Genomic DNA, 13664 nt, shown 5'->3' on the forward strand with positions numbered 1-13664 from the left:
AGTAGATCCCACAGTTCACATTGTCTTCACATCAAGCTTTTCTGGAGGAAACAATTCAGCCAAATACAAGCTAGTGGGCAGAGTAACAATGTCAGAGGCATATAGGATAGCAGCAAATAGCAAAACTGAGCATAAAGCTATATCTGTGTTCAGAATGACACAGGAGATTGATCTAGAAGATGTATCTTATCTCCTGTTTAGGATCTATTATTTTCCCTCCCTCCTACTCATCTCCTGTATTTTTCTTGTTTGTACTTCTCAAAGTGACTCTTCAGTTTCTCCTGCTAACAAGCAAGCAGCCTCCCCTGTCAAGAAATGGTTTTTACTTCTGCTTGGCCAGCCTCTTTTAGGACACAGGGGAGAGCAGCATTTGCCAGCTGCAAGCATAGCTGTTCTGCCAGAGGGATTCAAAACCATCCCATTTGACCAGCACGTCCTCTGTGATCATCCCCCTTCCCTGGTTCCCCAGAAAGAGAGACAGGTCTCAGCATCTTCTCAGGAGAAATTTGTAGAAACTGATAGGCTTCCTGCTGTGATAAAAACCATGAGGAAACCCCCAGCCCTTACACCACACACACCCTACATCTTACACATCCGACATCCTACATCTTATTTGATAGTTTTTGAGAGTTTAACCATTAGCACCATTTGCATCAGGTCTTTAGTAGTTTTGCCATATATAAAACCATATATAAAATGGGAGACATCAAGCAAAAAGGCATTGTGAATTTGCATGCCCTCATTTCTTTTCTTAGCAAGATAAGCAGGGGTTAGGAAAATCAAAAAATAAATAAAAGGAGAGTTCCCTACACTGAATCTATACAGCTCTTTATTACCACAGTTACATGGTATAACTGGCAAAATCAGTTATCCCACATAGAGGGACTAGAAACACACCTTCCACACACCCATCAAGTGCATCCCTCTTCCCTGCTCACTGCAGATGATCCTTTAATTATTTTTTCTGAGTTTGAGATGTGTTTTACAACCCATGAGAAAGAGCAGTTTCTGTTGAATGAGAGCTACTTATTGACATCTGCTTTTAACAATTTTGGGTAAGATGAAGGGGCTTTAACTCAGCAATCAGGCTCTCACTGGGAACTTTGTATTTCCTTACGCACCATAAGACACTTTTAATTTCTTTTCTACATTTAAAGGAACTTTTCTGGTGAGCACTAAGGAGAGAAACACTTGTGATACGATCTGTAAGGAAGTACACAGCTTCCGTTGACAGACACAGCTACCTTGTGACATCTGCTTTTTGCAGCTGCTGGGTATCGCAGTGTAGGCAGCATCTCACTGACGGAGTTACCTGGCCACAAGCAAGTGATTCCACTCCACTAGAACCAAGACTCTTCCTCACATCATTTGAGAAGAAAAGGAGAGAAAAGGTAACATTTATAAAATTTAGTTTTAGAAAGAGTTGTCTATGTTATATGCTCATCACGTATGTGACTGTAATGCTTTTTCATTTATCTTTTGCTGCCACTCAGGTCATTTTTACAGCAATTTTCAGAAATTCTGAATCAACAGGATTAATAATCAGGATTGAGTGTCTGTGCGTTATTTGAGTATTTGTTTTCAGTTTTAAATGCTCAAGTAGAATAGCCATGTGGAATGTAGATTAGATGCAGGTGCGACTAGGTGCTAGTGTTGCAGAGCTGTCATCTCTAGGACATTGGTGTTGAACAGTTCTGTCCGTGTGACTCGTAATTCAGATTAAATTCCTCTTTGTGTATAACAGAACAGAACTGTAGACAGGGAAGTTGTGACTGAGATTACACACAGTAGGGTTCAGGTTAACGATAGTCAATACTTGCTGCATTGTAGTAGCACTATAGTCTGAAGATAAATAGAGCAATGATACTCACTTTTCCTCTACTTCCCATTCATAAAAATAAAGACAAAGGGGAAAGACATAACAGAAGCTTGCAAAAATTCTAGTAAATTAGGCTTAGAAACGACACTTGCTGTGATGTGAAAAACATATAATACATCAACAGTGTATTTGTATTGCATCCATTATGTGATCTGGTCAACCTCAAAGTAACATCACTTAAAACTCTTTATCTATTAGAAAAGAACATACATATAATGACAAATTCATGTTATTCACTTTACCACTGAAGACAGCACTTACTGAAAATTGATGTCACCTTTCACTGTCTTCTTTCAGTGATGTTTGCCTGAGTGAAAAGATGGGTAAAATCCTGAACTCCTATGAACAGTGGCTTCACTTTTTACTTCACACCACACAGGATTATCCCTCTCTGATTTGAGATATATAGTCTGTTATCTTTCATCCCTATTTGCTTTCCTCTCTGCAGTTTGAATAGTGTTCAGTCTGACACATCTGATTTGCACCATGTTGGAAGGACTGAGCACATGCATGCCAAGGACAGTACTTTACAAGTGTGCATATAAGCACCCCATATTATTTGAATATTGTTTGATACTCTGTAATGAGAAGTGCATTGGAACTGCAAGTCAGTCTTTGTGTGTTGCAGTCTTTCCAACATGATTCAGGCTTGTGGAGTAACCACATGGTCATCATGAAGAGAAAGTCACTGACATTTTTATATTCTTTCATTCTCAGGAATCTGGGAAAAAAATATGAGTTCTTCAAGTACAGAGTCCTTTGAAGTTGACACCTCAACCTTATATGACTATTACGATAATTATAATGATGCCCCAAAACCATGCAGTAAGGAAAGTGTCAAGAGGTTTGCAGCCTCCTTCCTACCTGTTCTATATACCCTAGTATTCCTGGTTGGGCTAATGGGAAACATTCTGGTCATAGTGGTCCTCTTCAAATACAAGAGACTGAAGAGCATGACTGATGTGTACCTGCTAAATCTCGCCGTCTCAGATTTGCTCTTTGTTTTTTCCCTGCCGTTCTGGTCTTATTTTGCGATAGACCAATGGGTTTTTGGAACTCCCTGGTGTAAAATCATTTCATGGATCTATCTGGTTGGGTTTTACAGTGGGATATTTTTTATTATGCTTATGAGCATAGACAGATACCTGGCAATTGTTCGTGCAGTATTTTCCTTGAAAGCAAGAACTACTTTCCATGGCCTGATTACCAGTGTTATTGTGTGGCTGGTGGCTCTTTCAGCCTCAGTTCCAGAACTTGTATTTAGAGAATCTTTCCATGAGCAAAATTATACTACCTGCAAGCACAGATATCCAGGAAATTTTACAACATGGAAACTCTTTTCCACTTTGGAAATCAATGTTTTAGGGCTTCTAATCCCTTTCATAGTTATGGCATTTTGCTACTCCATGATCATCAAAACATTAGTCCACTGTAGAAATGAGAAAAAGAATAAGGCTGTGAGGATGATCTTTGCTGTCATGATCGTATTTTTCTTCTTCTGGACTCCTTACAATATTGTAATTTTCTTACAATTCCTGGAACTTATTGGAGTCATTAGAGACTGTCAAGCAAGCAGGAATCTAGACTATGCATTCCAGATAACGGAAATCTTCGGCCTTTTTCACTGTTGCCTCAACCCAGTCATCTATTTCCTCATGGGAGAAAAATTTAAGAAGTACCTGAAGATGCTCTTTAAGAACTGGTGGTTGCCTGGAGATATTTGCAAGTGGTGTGGACTTCACATCAGTTACCACACCGAGTCTACCAGTTCATTCCACACACAATCTACTGGGGATCAAGATGCGCTTTAATGCATTTCAGACCAACTGTTGAACTCACCAGAAAGTAAACTGACAAAAACAGGAACTTTGAAAAGCTAAGCAAATGCACAAGCATTTAATAAGCTAGTGCCTGATAATAAACTTACTTGAGCTTTGATTTCTGCCTCTTAGATTTTCTGAATATTATGACAGAAGCTGTCCTAGATATGAAACCTAGGAGATGGACATGCAAGTTTTACCTGATGCGATTATAAATCACTGCTCAGATTTCACAGCAGCCTCGGCTCAGTGCAAGTACTGTGCTCTGCTTCTTGCTTTTCACCAGCATCAAGACAGAGGTTGGCCTGCATGGAGGGGTGAAGGAGAGAATTCCTCATCATCAGGAAGCGCACTTGGAAAATATCTTTGAAGGATAAGGACAGTTATTACCATATTTTTTACTCTACCACTGATCTGTGTAGGACTTGTTTGGTCAGACTCTTAGTGGCCACTGTTATACATTTCATCCCAGGGAGAGGATACACCTTCTGTCATTTAAAAAAAAAAAAAAAAAGGACACAAAATGCACTATTTCTGTGCACAAAGAAAGGAAGCCAATGCATTACACTGTGCTATAAATATAGCTATGTTTTCTCTCAGGTATCCGAGTTCTATATATACCTACATTTAGCTGTATATATATAGGTATTTTGAATTACTTTATCACCATACTTCAGGATGGCAATTCTTATTTTTTTTATTAACATTAAAAATGTTCAGATTTTTTTTGAATAAAAGTGTGTTTTTTTTAATTTGTTTTTCAGCATGTGTGAGTATATTTGAAATATCTTGATTATAAGTATCTTTTTAAGTGAATGTTCTTCATTCCAAAAATACCTACCTCCAAGACACAATTTTCATTCACTGTGTATGTATCTGGCAAAACAAAATAAAGAGAGGCAGTGTAGGAAAAGTCTGCCATAATTTATGGTCTGTCAGGTTTCCCATAAAAACATCTGCCATAAAAAAAATAAATTATGTGAGGATATAATTTAACCACACAGAGAACTGTAGCATTTGGTAACAGAGCAGAAGGCAAAGAGTGCGATACACCAGTAGCCGCTCACAGATGTACATGATACTAATCAGATTGGTAACAGGAAGGAAACTCACACAGCATTTAGATTTTGGCACAAAATTTTATTTATTTAATTTTTTTTCAAAAGCAAAAATCAGTATTGTGGTAGTAGAAAAAGTAAGAGTTGAAAAACCTACACTGGAAAATATTTCTGATGCATCTTCTTTGCTAAGCAACAACTATTCAAAGACTTGTGTCTTGGTAAGGCCATCAATAACAACACACCCACCCAGCATTCAGATATGGCTACAAATAGCAGACAAAACATTAAAATACATGAGCAAAGAGCTGTAGAAGAAATGTAAAAATATTATAGTGCCTCTGTCCTGATCACCCTAAATTAGAAACATAAATGCAAGTTTACCTTCATGGGAACTCTCTCAGGATACAATAGACAGACTGAAAATAAAAACCAGCACTCTTAAATACTCCTGCACGCACATATCTTTCATAATTCATTTTGGGAATGAGATACCATCAGCAGCTCACTGATGCTGACAGCTCCAAGCAAGGACTCTCATTAATGCATATAATGCTGTGGAAGGCATTACAATACTAAAAAAAAAAAAGTATATTCCTTGCCACAAAAAAAAAATTTAATTCTTACTATTCAACACTTTACAAGTCACTGAGTAAATCACATATGAAAACTGCCTCAAGGGGTGGGTTAACCCCTCTATTACCTATTTTGGAAAGGAAGAGCAAGACAAATTGCAAGTATCAGGTGCTGGAAAGTCTCATAGATGTCACTGAACCCCACAACACATCACTTCCAAGCCAGCATGGCATATCAACCTCACAAACATGACACTGCTGGCACGGGTGTGGTGGTTTTACCGTGCTGGGCAGCTAAACCCCACAACCGCTCTCACCATGATTTGCTGAGCCAGTCATGAACCAAGTGCCTAGACTAAATTGGGAGCAAGAGAGTATATCATGTTTTCTTTTGTTGTTGTTGTTGATGTTGTTGTTTTTGTTTTCGTTTTTTTTTTCTTGGTCCTATTCTGTGACCCTTCTGGTCAATAAGATCAAAGAGACCTTCCAGGTTTATCTTGCAGATAAACCTGGAACTGGCAAGAGACTTGGCTTTCCAGACTAGGTGAATGGCTGCCTGTGCTGGTCCAACAAAAATGATGGTCAGGAAGCAAAAAGCAACCCATAGTAGGCTCTCGGAAAGCACAAGATAAGAAGGGTCTGGAGCTAAGACTGGCACTGAGGAATGGCAACCAGATGGCCAGCAGCTCGTAGGCTGGTCTGGCTCTGGGCACATACTCTGTGGTGGGGGAGGACGCTGTGTCCATTCATGTGTGGAATTAACAGGCCGCACCCAGCAGATGCACAGCATCACTTTAAATTGTGCTAGCGTAAAGCCCTTTTTCCGCATGAAACTCAAAAGCTACTCACTGCTGGGCTTTGTGCCCCACGCCCCATACACATGTGCTTGCTGCAGAGAGTGCCTAGTGCACGCAGAGCTTCTTCCTGGTGAACATTGCTCTCTCATTTCTCTGCCCATCGAACTTCTTCCAGTCCTCCCAGTAATACTCACAGCTATTTCACAGTTGTGTGAGAATAACCAAGCTGAAAGTTTTGCTTTGGGCAGTTTTCCTGAATCAGGTGCAAGGGGGACCTCACCATTAAGTGGTGGGCACAGGAATCCATAGGCTGGGACTGAGGCTCACCAAAACTGGGTAGTTGTCTCCTCTCCATCACCTGCAACAAACCTTCCTCCCTGCCAGGCACCAACCTGCTGTGGATAATGGCGCTCCTCTTTTGAAAGAGGGCATTGAAATCTGCCAGTGAGAAAGGATGAGATAATAGTATGAATACAGACAATAATAAAACAGGGATTTTCAAAATGTCATTTGACCTAAGGTGTCATATTAGCTGAACAAGAGTTTCCAAGTGATGAAAGATAGTACATACAGACCTATTGAACCATGAAAGAAAATGGATAGATATTTGAGTGAAGCAAAGCTGACTCATTCCTAAACCCACATCTTTACATCAGGGTTCCTCAGAAGGCTACTCAGAGCAACTGAATAGAGGACGTAAAGCTGCCACAAAAGTGCAGATGAGATAAAAAAAAGTCAGCTTCATGACATCAAATATAAATAACAATGAAAAGGTTAAAAAAAAATCTTGGTAGGTTTGTTTTCATACAACACATAGGTCAGTGCAGTCATTCCCTGAACTTACAACTGAATTACACTTACTAGCTTTTTCTCCTGAGCATGCTTTCATCCCTTTTGATTGTGCAGAACAGACATCATGGAAGGCTGCTCCTCTCGGTCTGAGAGTCATCCCTGGGAAGAAACTGAGAGATCACTACTGTCCTTCCTACGCTACTGCTGCTTGCCTCTGTTCTAGCAACAGTTCTGGACACCTGCTCTGAAGGACAGTGCAATTCAACAGGCACTACAATGCTCCCCTGCTACCAGGATGCTTCCAGTGATCTAGACTCACACATTTTCCTCCAGGAGCTCATAACGGTTTCCTGTTTTTATCTGGAATTTCTCTCTTAACGTGGCCTGAGACCAGCCTTATCAAGTCCCAGACCTTATGCAAATATTTCAATTTGACTTGATTTACAGTTAGAAATCAAGAGCCATTCAGTAACGTCAGTCAAAATGACCACTGAAATGTTTAAGGGCAATGCCTACAAAGAGCTCAACAGGAAAGTTGACTCCACTACTCCAGCCATGAAATAAGTTTTTAAGTGGAAGACTGGAAATGAATAGTCAATGTGATTGCAATGAGATTCCTTGCATTCATATATCTGATAAAAGCATCCAAAGGTGGTGTAGTACTGATCACATCTGCAGTAATCTTACTGTAACACAGCAATGATATATGCCAGTGTCACTGGCAATCATAGAGAATCACTCTGGATAGAGCAAGCACTATTAAGTGGGTACACACCAAGTTAGATGCTTCCAGGAAGATTTTCTTCTTCACAGCCGTTCAGAGGCAACATCCATCAGAAAAATAAAGTAAACAAAATCCAGTCTTACATGACAGTAATCAAGTCAAAGACAACTCTTGCAAAAACGAGGTTCAAAAGTGGAAAAGCCTTTTATCTGTTTCAGACTGGCAAAATCCAGCTCCTTTCCCAACTCCTTGACAGAGCACAGGCACAACTGCCAAATGTTGCTATACTCTTTCCCTTAGAGGAACATAACCCTCCACAGATCCTTCATACGCTCAGCTCAAAAGAATGCTGCTCACAAGCCATGCTCACTGTCCCAAATCAAAGGTTTTCTCTTCATTAGTTTCTGGTCCTCCTTTGAATTCTCAGAAATAGTAGCATGTGATATCTCCACTGAAAACCGTAATTCCTTCTCTTATACAACATCGGTCCACTAAAAAAAAAAAAAAAAAAAGCTGCCATCTTATAGCTAAGGGAACTATGGCACAGAGCAAGAGCTCAGCCATATGAACCCGATGCACATTTTTGACATAATCACAGGGCACACCCAGCTCTCCTTGGTGAGGATTTGCATTTCAGTTCAGTGAAGAAGACTCCAGATCAGAGCTGCCCACACTGTGCCCTTTCTGGTAGCCAAATCTGAGAGGCCCCAGTCAGGAAAGTTCAAGTCTGCTTCCAGGTTGTGTGAGGAGGCCTGTGGGTTAGTATGAAGGGTATCTGGAGGTAAATGGATGAAGATGACGAAGTAATGCTATCTTCCAATACATTATGTTCTTCAGTGGTGTAGAGGCTGTTGTCTGTCTTAAAACACCAGAGAGCAAGGATACTGTTTGAAGATGACTGAAAGAAAAAAAAATACACAGTCTGTGTAAACACAGACCAAGTACATAGTTGATCAATGTATCATACACCTTTAGTTTTTGTGTTGGTGTTTTTGTTTCCAGTCATCTTGGAATGGCTGAAGTTTCTCCATGTTTTAACGTTTCTAAGTAACAGCATGCATTCAGTATGTGCAGCTGCTGAGCTAAATGCTGCAAGCTTTTTATTCTGGGTGCTGCAAAATAAAAACTACTAGGGCACTAAGGATTTTTGGAAATTCCAGGAAGGTCTTTGTTTCCATGCTTTTGCTTTTAACAACTACAGCAAATAATCAAGAATCTGATATGTTTCCACAGATTCAAAACCCTCATAAAAGTCAGTCTCAGTGCTACTAGCATCCTGTAAGACAACAAAGACTGAATGAAGCCCTGCATTACTAGATCCACTCTTTTGCTCAAAAGAGGTCAGGGGAATTTGATCAGCATTTTACAAGAACCTCTGAACAGACAAGTTCAGGATGAGATTTATATACGTGGGATATCTCATTGGAAAGGCAGCTGCACCTCCCTGTAAGAAAAAAGCATATTTGTCTCTTTTGCACTAACTTTGCACTTTGTTAAATATCCCCAGAGAAGTATTATGGTTTGGGGCAGGTAAGAGAGGAGAAGGTTCCTCCCTGACTCTTACCCAGTCTCCATCAAGCACAAATAGGAAGAGCTTTACTAGCTAGTAGTAGCACAAAACCATCTTAATCAAAGCAAACAAAGACCACAACAGATCTCAATACTTGCTCATAACTGGTAAACTGAAATTTGACCACAAGTAAGACCATGACCGCAGACAGAATGACTTGCCTTTTCCGCTACTAAAGTATGTGGGAAAGGTGTAAAGAGCTTGCAGACAAGAAAGAGAGAGGATGGCTTTCCTTGTTTATGCACTTCAGCTCCTTGTTGCTCATTCGCAAGGACCAGGAATGAAAAGAAAACAAGGCTGGTTGACTGCAAGGAACAACGTTGCCTGCAGGTCCTGAAGACAAGCCCTGCTGGGAGTTTGCAGAGCACAGGTCTGCCCTAACTTTCAAAATTCCTGTTGGCATTTCTAGAAGAGTAAAACTCATCACATGAAGTGTTAGACAAAAGACTTGCCCTGCTACAGAGAAGGGGCTGAAGAGTTTACAAAACAAAAGAAAAGAAGAAGTTTAGATGTAGGCTGTTTGCTCCTCAGCTCTGCTTCACTGACCTACCCATACACATTTCAGGTCAGTACTCACTTCTTTTCATCAGAAATACTAGGGAATTGCCAACCTCCCCCCTGGGGAAGTTTGCTCCCACTCTTGCTTCTCACATGAACACGTGTGCCACAGCCCACCTCTCCCGCAGTCACACAGAGTTAAAAGTAAATCCATTCACTTCCTTGCCAACTAAAGCTCAAGTACTCCGCACAGAGTGATCACACAAGTAGGATATCTGGGTTGTGACTACACTAGCAGAACATTTTGCATTTGAAAAGGCAAGTTCACGAAAATCTGATCAATGGAGAATATGGATTTGTGATGGCATTGGTAAAAGAGCAACACCTAAACCAATGCTATTGCTTAGATTTTCTTTCAGCTTCAGAGTCAGACTATTTTAGAACAAGTGCAGCCTATTTTTATCATATTTGAATTTAAGAATTTCATTATTTCTACTCCAAATTCTTATAAAAATTTCCTTCTGATGGAGATAATTTCAACATTCCTCATGAAAATCATGTAAAAAACTACAGACCCTTACTGACTATCAAAATAGAAATATGTGAATAAAATTAAATTGATCAAACCTCAAATCAGCATTTTTAAAAATCAATTGTTAAATTTCAGTTATTTAACAATTTTGAGTCAGGGCCCAAGAAAGCAAGCTCAGCATTAGATATCCAAACTTCTGCAGAATTTTTCTTCAGGTGTTTGTTGTTGTTGTTGTTTTGTTTGTTTGTTTGTTGTTTGTTTTTTTTCTTGTAATACCAGGAATTGCTATGTACAGATTGAGGGCAACTACTAATTGGGTTAGAAGGAAAAAAATAAATCACCTTTTCTGTAAGGTAATTCATAATAAAATGCTGATTCATATATAACAGCACTGAAGATGTTCTCACAATAAAAAAAAAAAAAATCATAATATACGGAATGACTAAACGTGTCTTGGATTTTCAGGACACATGACCGTATCTATGCCCAACACATTAACTGTCATGCCAATAGAAAACATTGGTTATATATGGGCTCTCAGGTTCCTAGAGGGAAAAAAAGTAAAAAGAGTTCTCAAAATGTCAAGTATTTGTACATAATTATTTGTAGAAAAGCTGATAGTCCCTAATAATGGAATAAATAGGTAGCCTGTATCAATGTCTATTTTAACAAAGTCTCTGAGCAAAATCTGTCATGTTTTCTAGACCTGCAACCGTAAGATCCCACAAAGTCACTGCTTTAGCAAAAATAAAACAATTTTTTTTAAATGGTCTATGAGAACCTTTACAGCAGAAGCCATATCTCCCTAGTTGGTGCATGGGACAAGCTAGGTGTGTTTACTCCAACACAAGCAGCTGCTGAGGCTCTAGGAGGAGACCTGGCACAGACCCATCAGCTGGTCGTGTTGGACAGACACTGGTTGTGCTTAGGAAAAAAAGAAAAACAACAACGCATTACCTGCTGCTTACTAGACAGTGTTTCCACTCCTGTGTCATAACAAGGTACAGACTTAAACCTGGTATAAGTTGCCTAACCAGATCTGTTACTATCCGTCACAGAGCCAGTATGCCCAAAATAGCACCCTTAACCTATACTTCTCCCTGGAAAGGAAAGGAAAGGAAAGGAAAGGAAAGGAAAGGAAAGGAAAGGAAAGGAAAGGAAAGGAAAGGAAAGGAAAGGAAAGGAAAGGAAAGGAAAGGAAAGGAAAGGAAAGGAAAGGAAAGGAAAGGAAAGGAAAGGAAAGGAAAGGAAAGGAAAGGAAAGGAAAGGAAAGGAAAGGAAAGGAAAGGAAAGGAAAGGAAAGGAAAGGAAAGGAAAGGAAAGGAAAGGAAAGGAAAGGAAAGGAAAGGAAAGGAAAGGAGAGAAGAGAAGAGAAGAGAAGAGAAGAGAAGAGAAGAGAAGAGAAGAGAAGAGAAGAGAAGAGAAGAGAAGAGAAGAGAAGAGAAGAGAAGAGAAGAGAAGAGAAGAGAAGAGAAGAGAAGAGAAGAGAAGAGAAGAGAAGAGAAGAGAAGAGAAGAGAAGAGAAGAGAAGAGAAGAGAAGAGAAGAGAAGAGAAGAGAAGAGAAGAGAAGAGAAGAGAAGAGAGAAAAACAAACACAAACCATCGCCAACAACAAAGCAAGTTTTTAAGTTTGTTTTCAGCCTTGTCGGAGTTCTCAGTCAACTCAGCTATTACATCTGTAATATATAAATATATATATATTATATATATAAAATAAAGACTGTGCCCTCCTTTGTAAAACAAAGGTATTTTGCAGATTAAGAGTACTACCATGAAACTAAGTATTTGTTATTGTAGAGAAGAAAATCTGTGTTCATTATTAGATGTCTTGCCTTAAGAATTTCGTCTTTTTCCACTCTTCCACAGAAGATGAAAACAACTTCATAAGGGATGATTCTAAAACAAGCCTTTGTTTTTGAACAATTTCTTCCTTACGTTTCTCAGTCAATAGCCAATTGCTGCTTGAATCATGAAGGTCTGCATACAAAAACCTTACCCCTCTTAGATGTGCCTGCCTGATTTACTTCACATTTTGACATTTGTAGTCAGTAGGGGGTTTCAGCAATTTGCATGAACACACTAAAACAGGTAGCAGGAAAAAAATAAGCACTTCATAAGAATAGGAACGTTCTTTCCAAGTCAAACGATCATCAAATTTTCACATCAAAAGACATACACGCCAACAATGAGTAAGCCCAAAAATCAAATAAATGAAAGAGCACAGACCAAGGTGACAAAAAAAGTAGATGATGCTCTTAAATAATCCTGATTGCTATACACCAGCATGCACAGTGTAAATTTTAGAGTTTGGGGGATTTCTTGCAAACCAAGTCATGGCGACTGAGCAGCTTGCTGCTGAATCAGCAGTCAAAACTGAGTCTCTTCCACTGAAATGCCAGCTCAACTTAGTAAGAAAAAAAGACCGCACCTTAAAGTTTCAGGTACTGAAACTTAAAAAGAAATTACTGGCTATGCTCACCTTCAAAAGAGGGTACAAGGCTAGATGGACAATAGTCAAAACCAGTACCACTACACCTATATGAAAAAAAGCACGTTGCTATTAAATGAGAAAAAGAAAACAAAAAAAGAGCTGAGCTCTGTGTATTTTAGGATTAACTTAAGACTGAAGGCCTCAGCCTTGGAGACAAAATTGAGCAAAAATGAGCAAATTCTCATCTGCTGCACTGATGAGGCAGACCCTTGACAAACTCACAACACAGAGAGAGAAGAAATGGTGGAAATCCCTGAATGTTCTTGCATCCACTCTGCAGGACAAGTACAACAGTGTGGTTGCATTCCAAAGACACTTGCTCACTAGAAACTAGAGTAAAACCAAACCAGGCATCACCTAATCACCTAGCCTTATTATTTTGTGAATAACTGAAAATATGTGATGCATATTGAGAACCGACAGGAAAAAAAAAAAAAAAAGGCATGTTTTCTGCCTTTAATTCCAAGGGTAAAATGTAAAGCAAGATAGTGATAAGCACCTGGGCAGCAAGTACCATCAGAGCTGAGTGTTCACAACCTTAACAGTTGGGCAGGTTTTTTTTTTGTTAGGATTTGGATATTTTCCCCACCCTGCACATCCAAGCAGGGGGTTTGAATCTTCACCCCAGCTCATGTAAAATTTTCCACTTGTGGCTATGAAAACTACAGAGCTCAGCACCGTTCACCTTCTCCATTTCAGTGAAATGCAATGCCATAGCTTGTAGCTAGTTGGTGGTGGTTGGAGTCACTAAAGAGAAATTTTCTTTCCCCTCTCAGCTTGCTTGGGTTTGGGGAAGACAAAAAAAAAAAAAAGAAACCCTAAAAACCACTGCTGTTTTTCTAACAAACTATTGTGCTTTCCCCTCTGTCTTCACAAGGTTTCTTATTCAGATGATGTTTTGGAACCCTTAATATTCTTGTTTGCTTG

General features: G+C 39.5%; 1 protein-coding gene across 1 annotated transcript; it reads left to right on the top strand.

Annotated features, from left to right (window-relative positions):
* Positions 1 to 1155: 1155 nt before the first annotated feature.
* On the top strand, positions 1156 to 11322 carry CCR4 (C-C motif chemokine receptor 4). Its single transcript, XM_082754973.1, has 2 exons — positions 1156 to 1391; positions 2597 to 11322. The coding sequence occupies exon 2, from the start codon at positions 2614 to 2616 to the stop codon at positions 3688 to 3690; it is 1077 nt and encodes a 358-aa protein (XP_082611099.1). The 5' UTR covers positions 1156 to 1391; positions 2597 to 2613; the 3' UTR covers positions 3691 to 11322.
* Positions 11323 to 13664: the final 2342 nt, after the last annotated feature.

Source organism: Aythya marila, assembly GCF_965140915.1.
Source record: "Aythya marila genome assembly, chromosome: 2".
NCBI lineage: Eukaryota > Metazoa > Chordata > Aves > Anseriformes > Anatidae > Aythya > Aythya marila.

Excerpts from the sequence above, each read along its gene's own strand:
- CCR4 (XM_082754973.1), top strand. The coding sequence starts at position 2,614 with ATGAGTTCTTCAAGTACAGAGTCCTTTGAAGTTGACACCTCAACCTTA.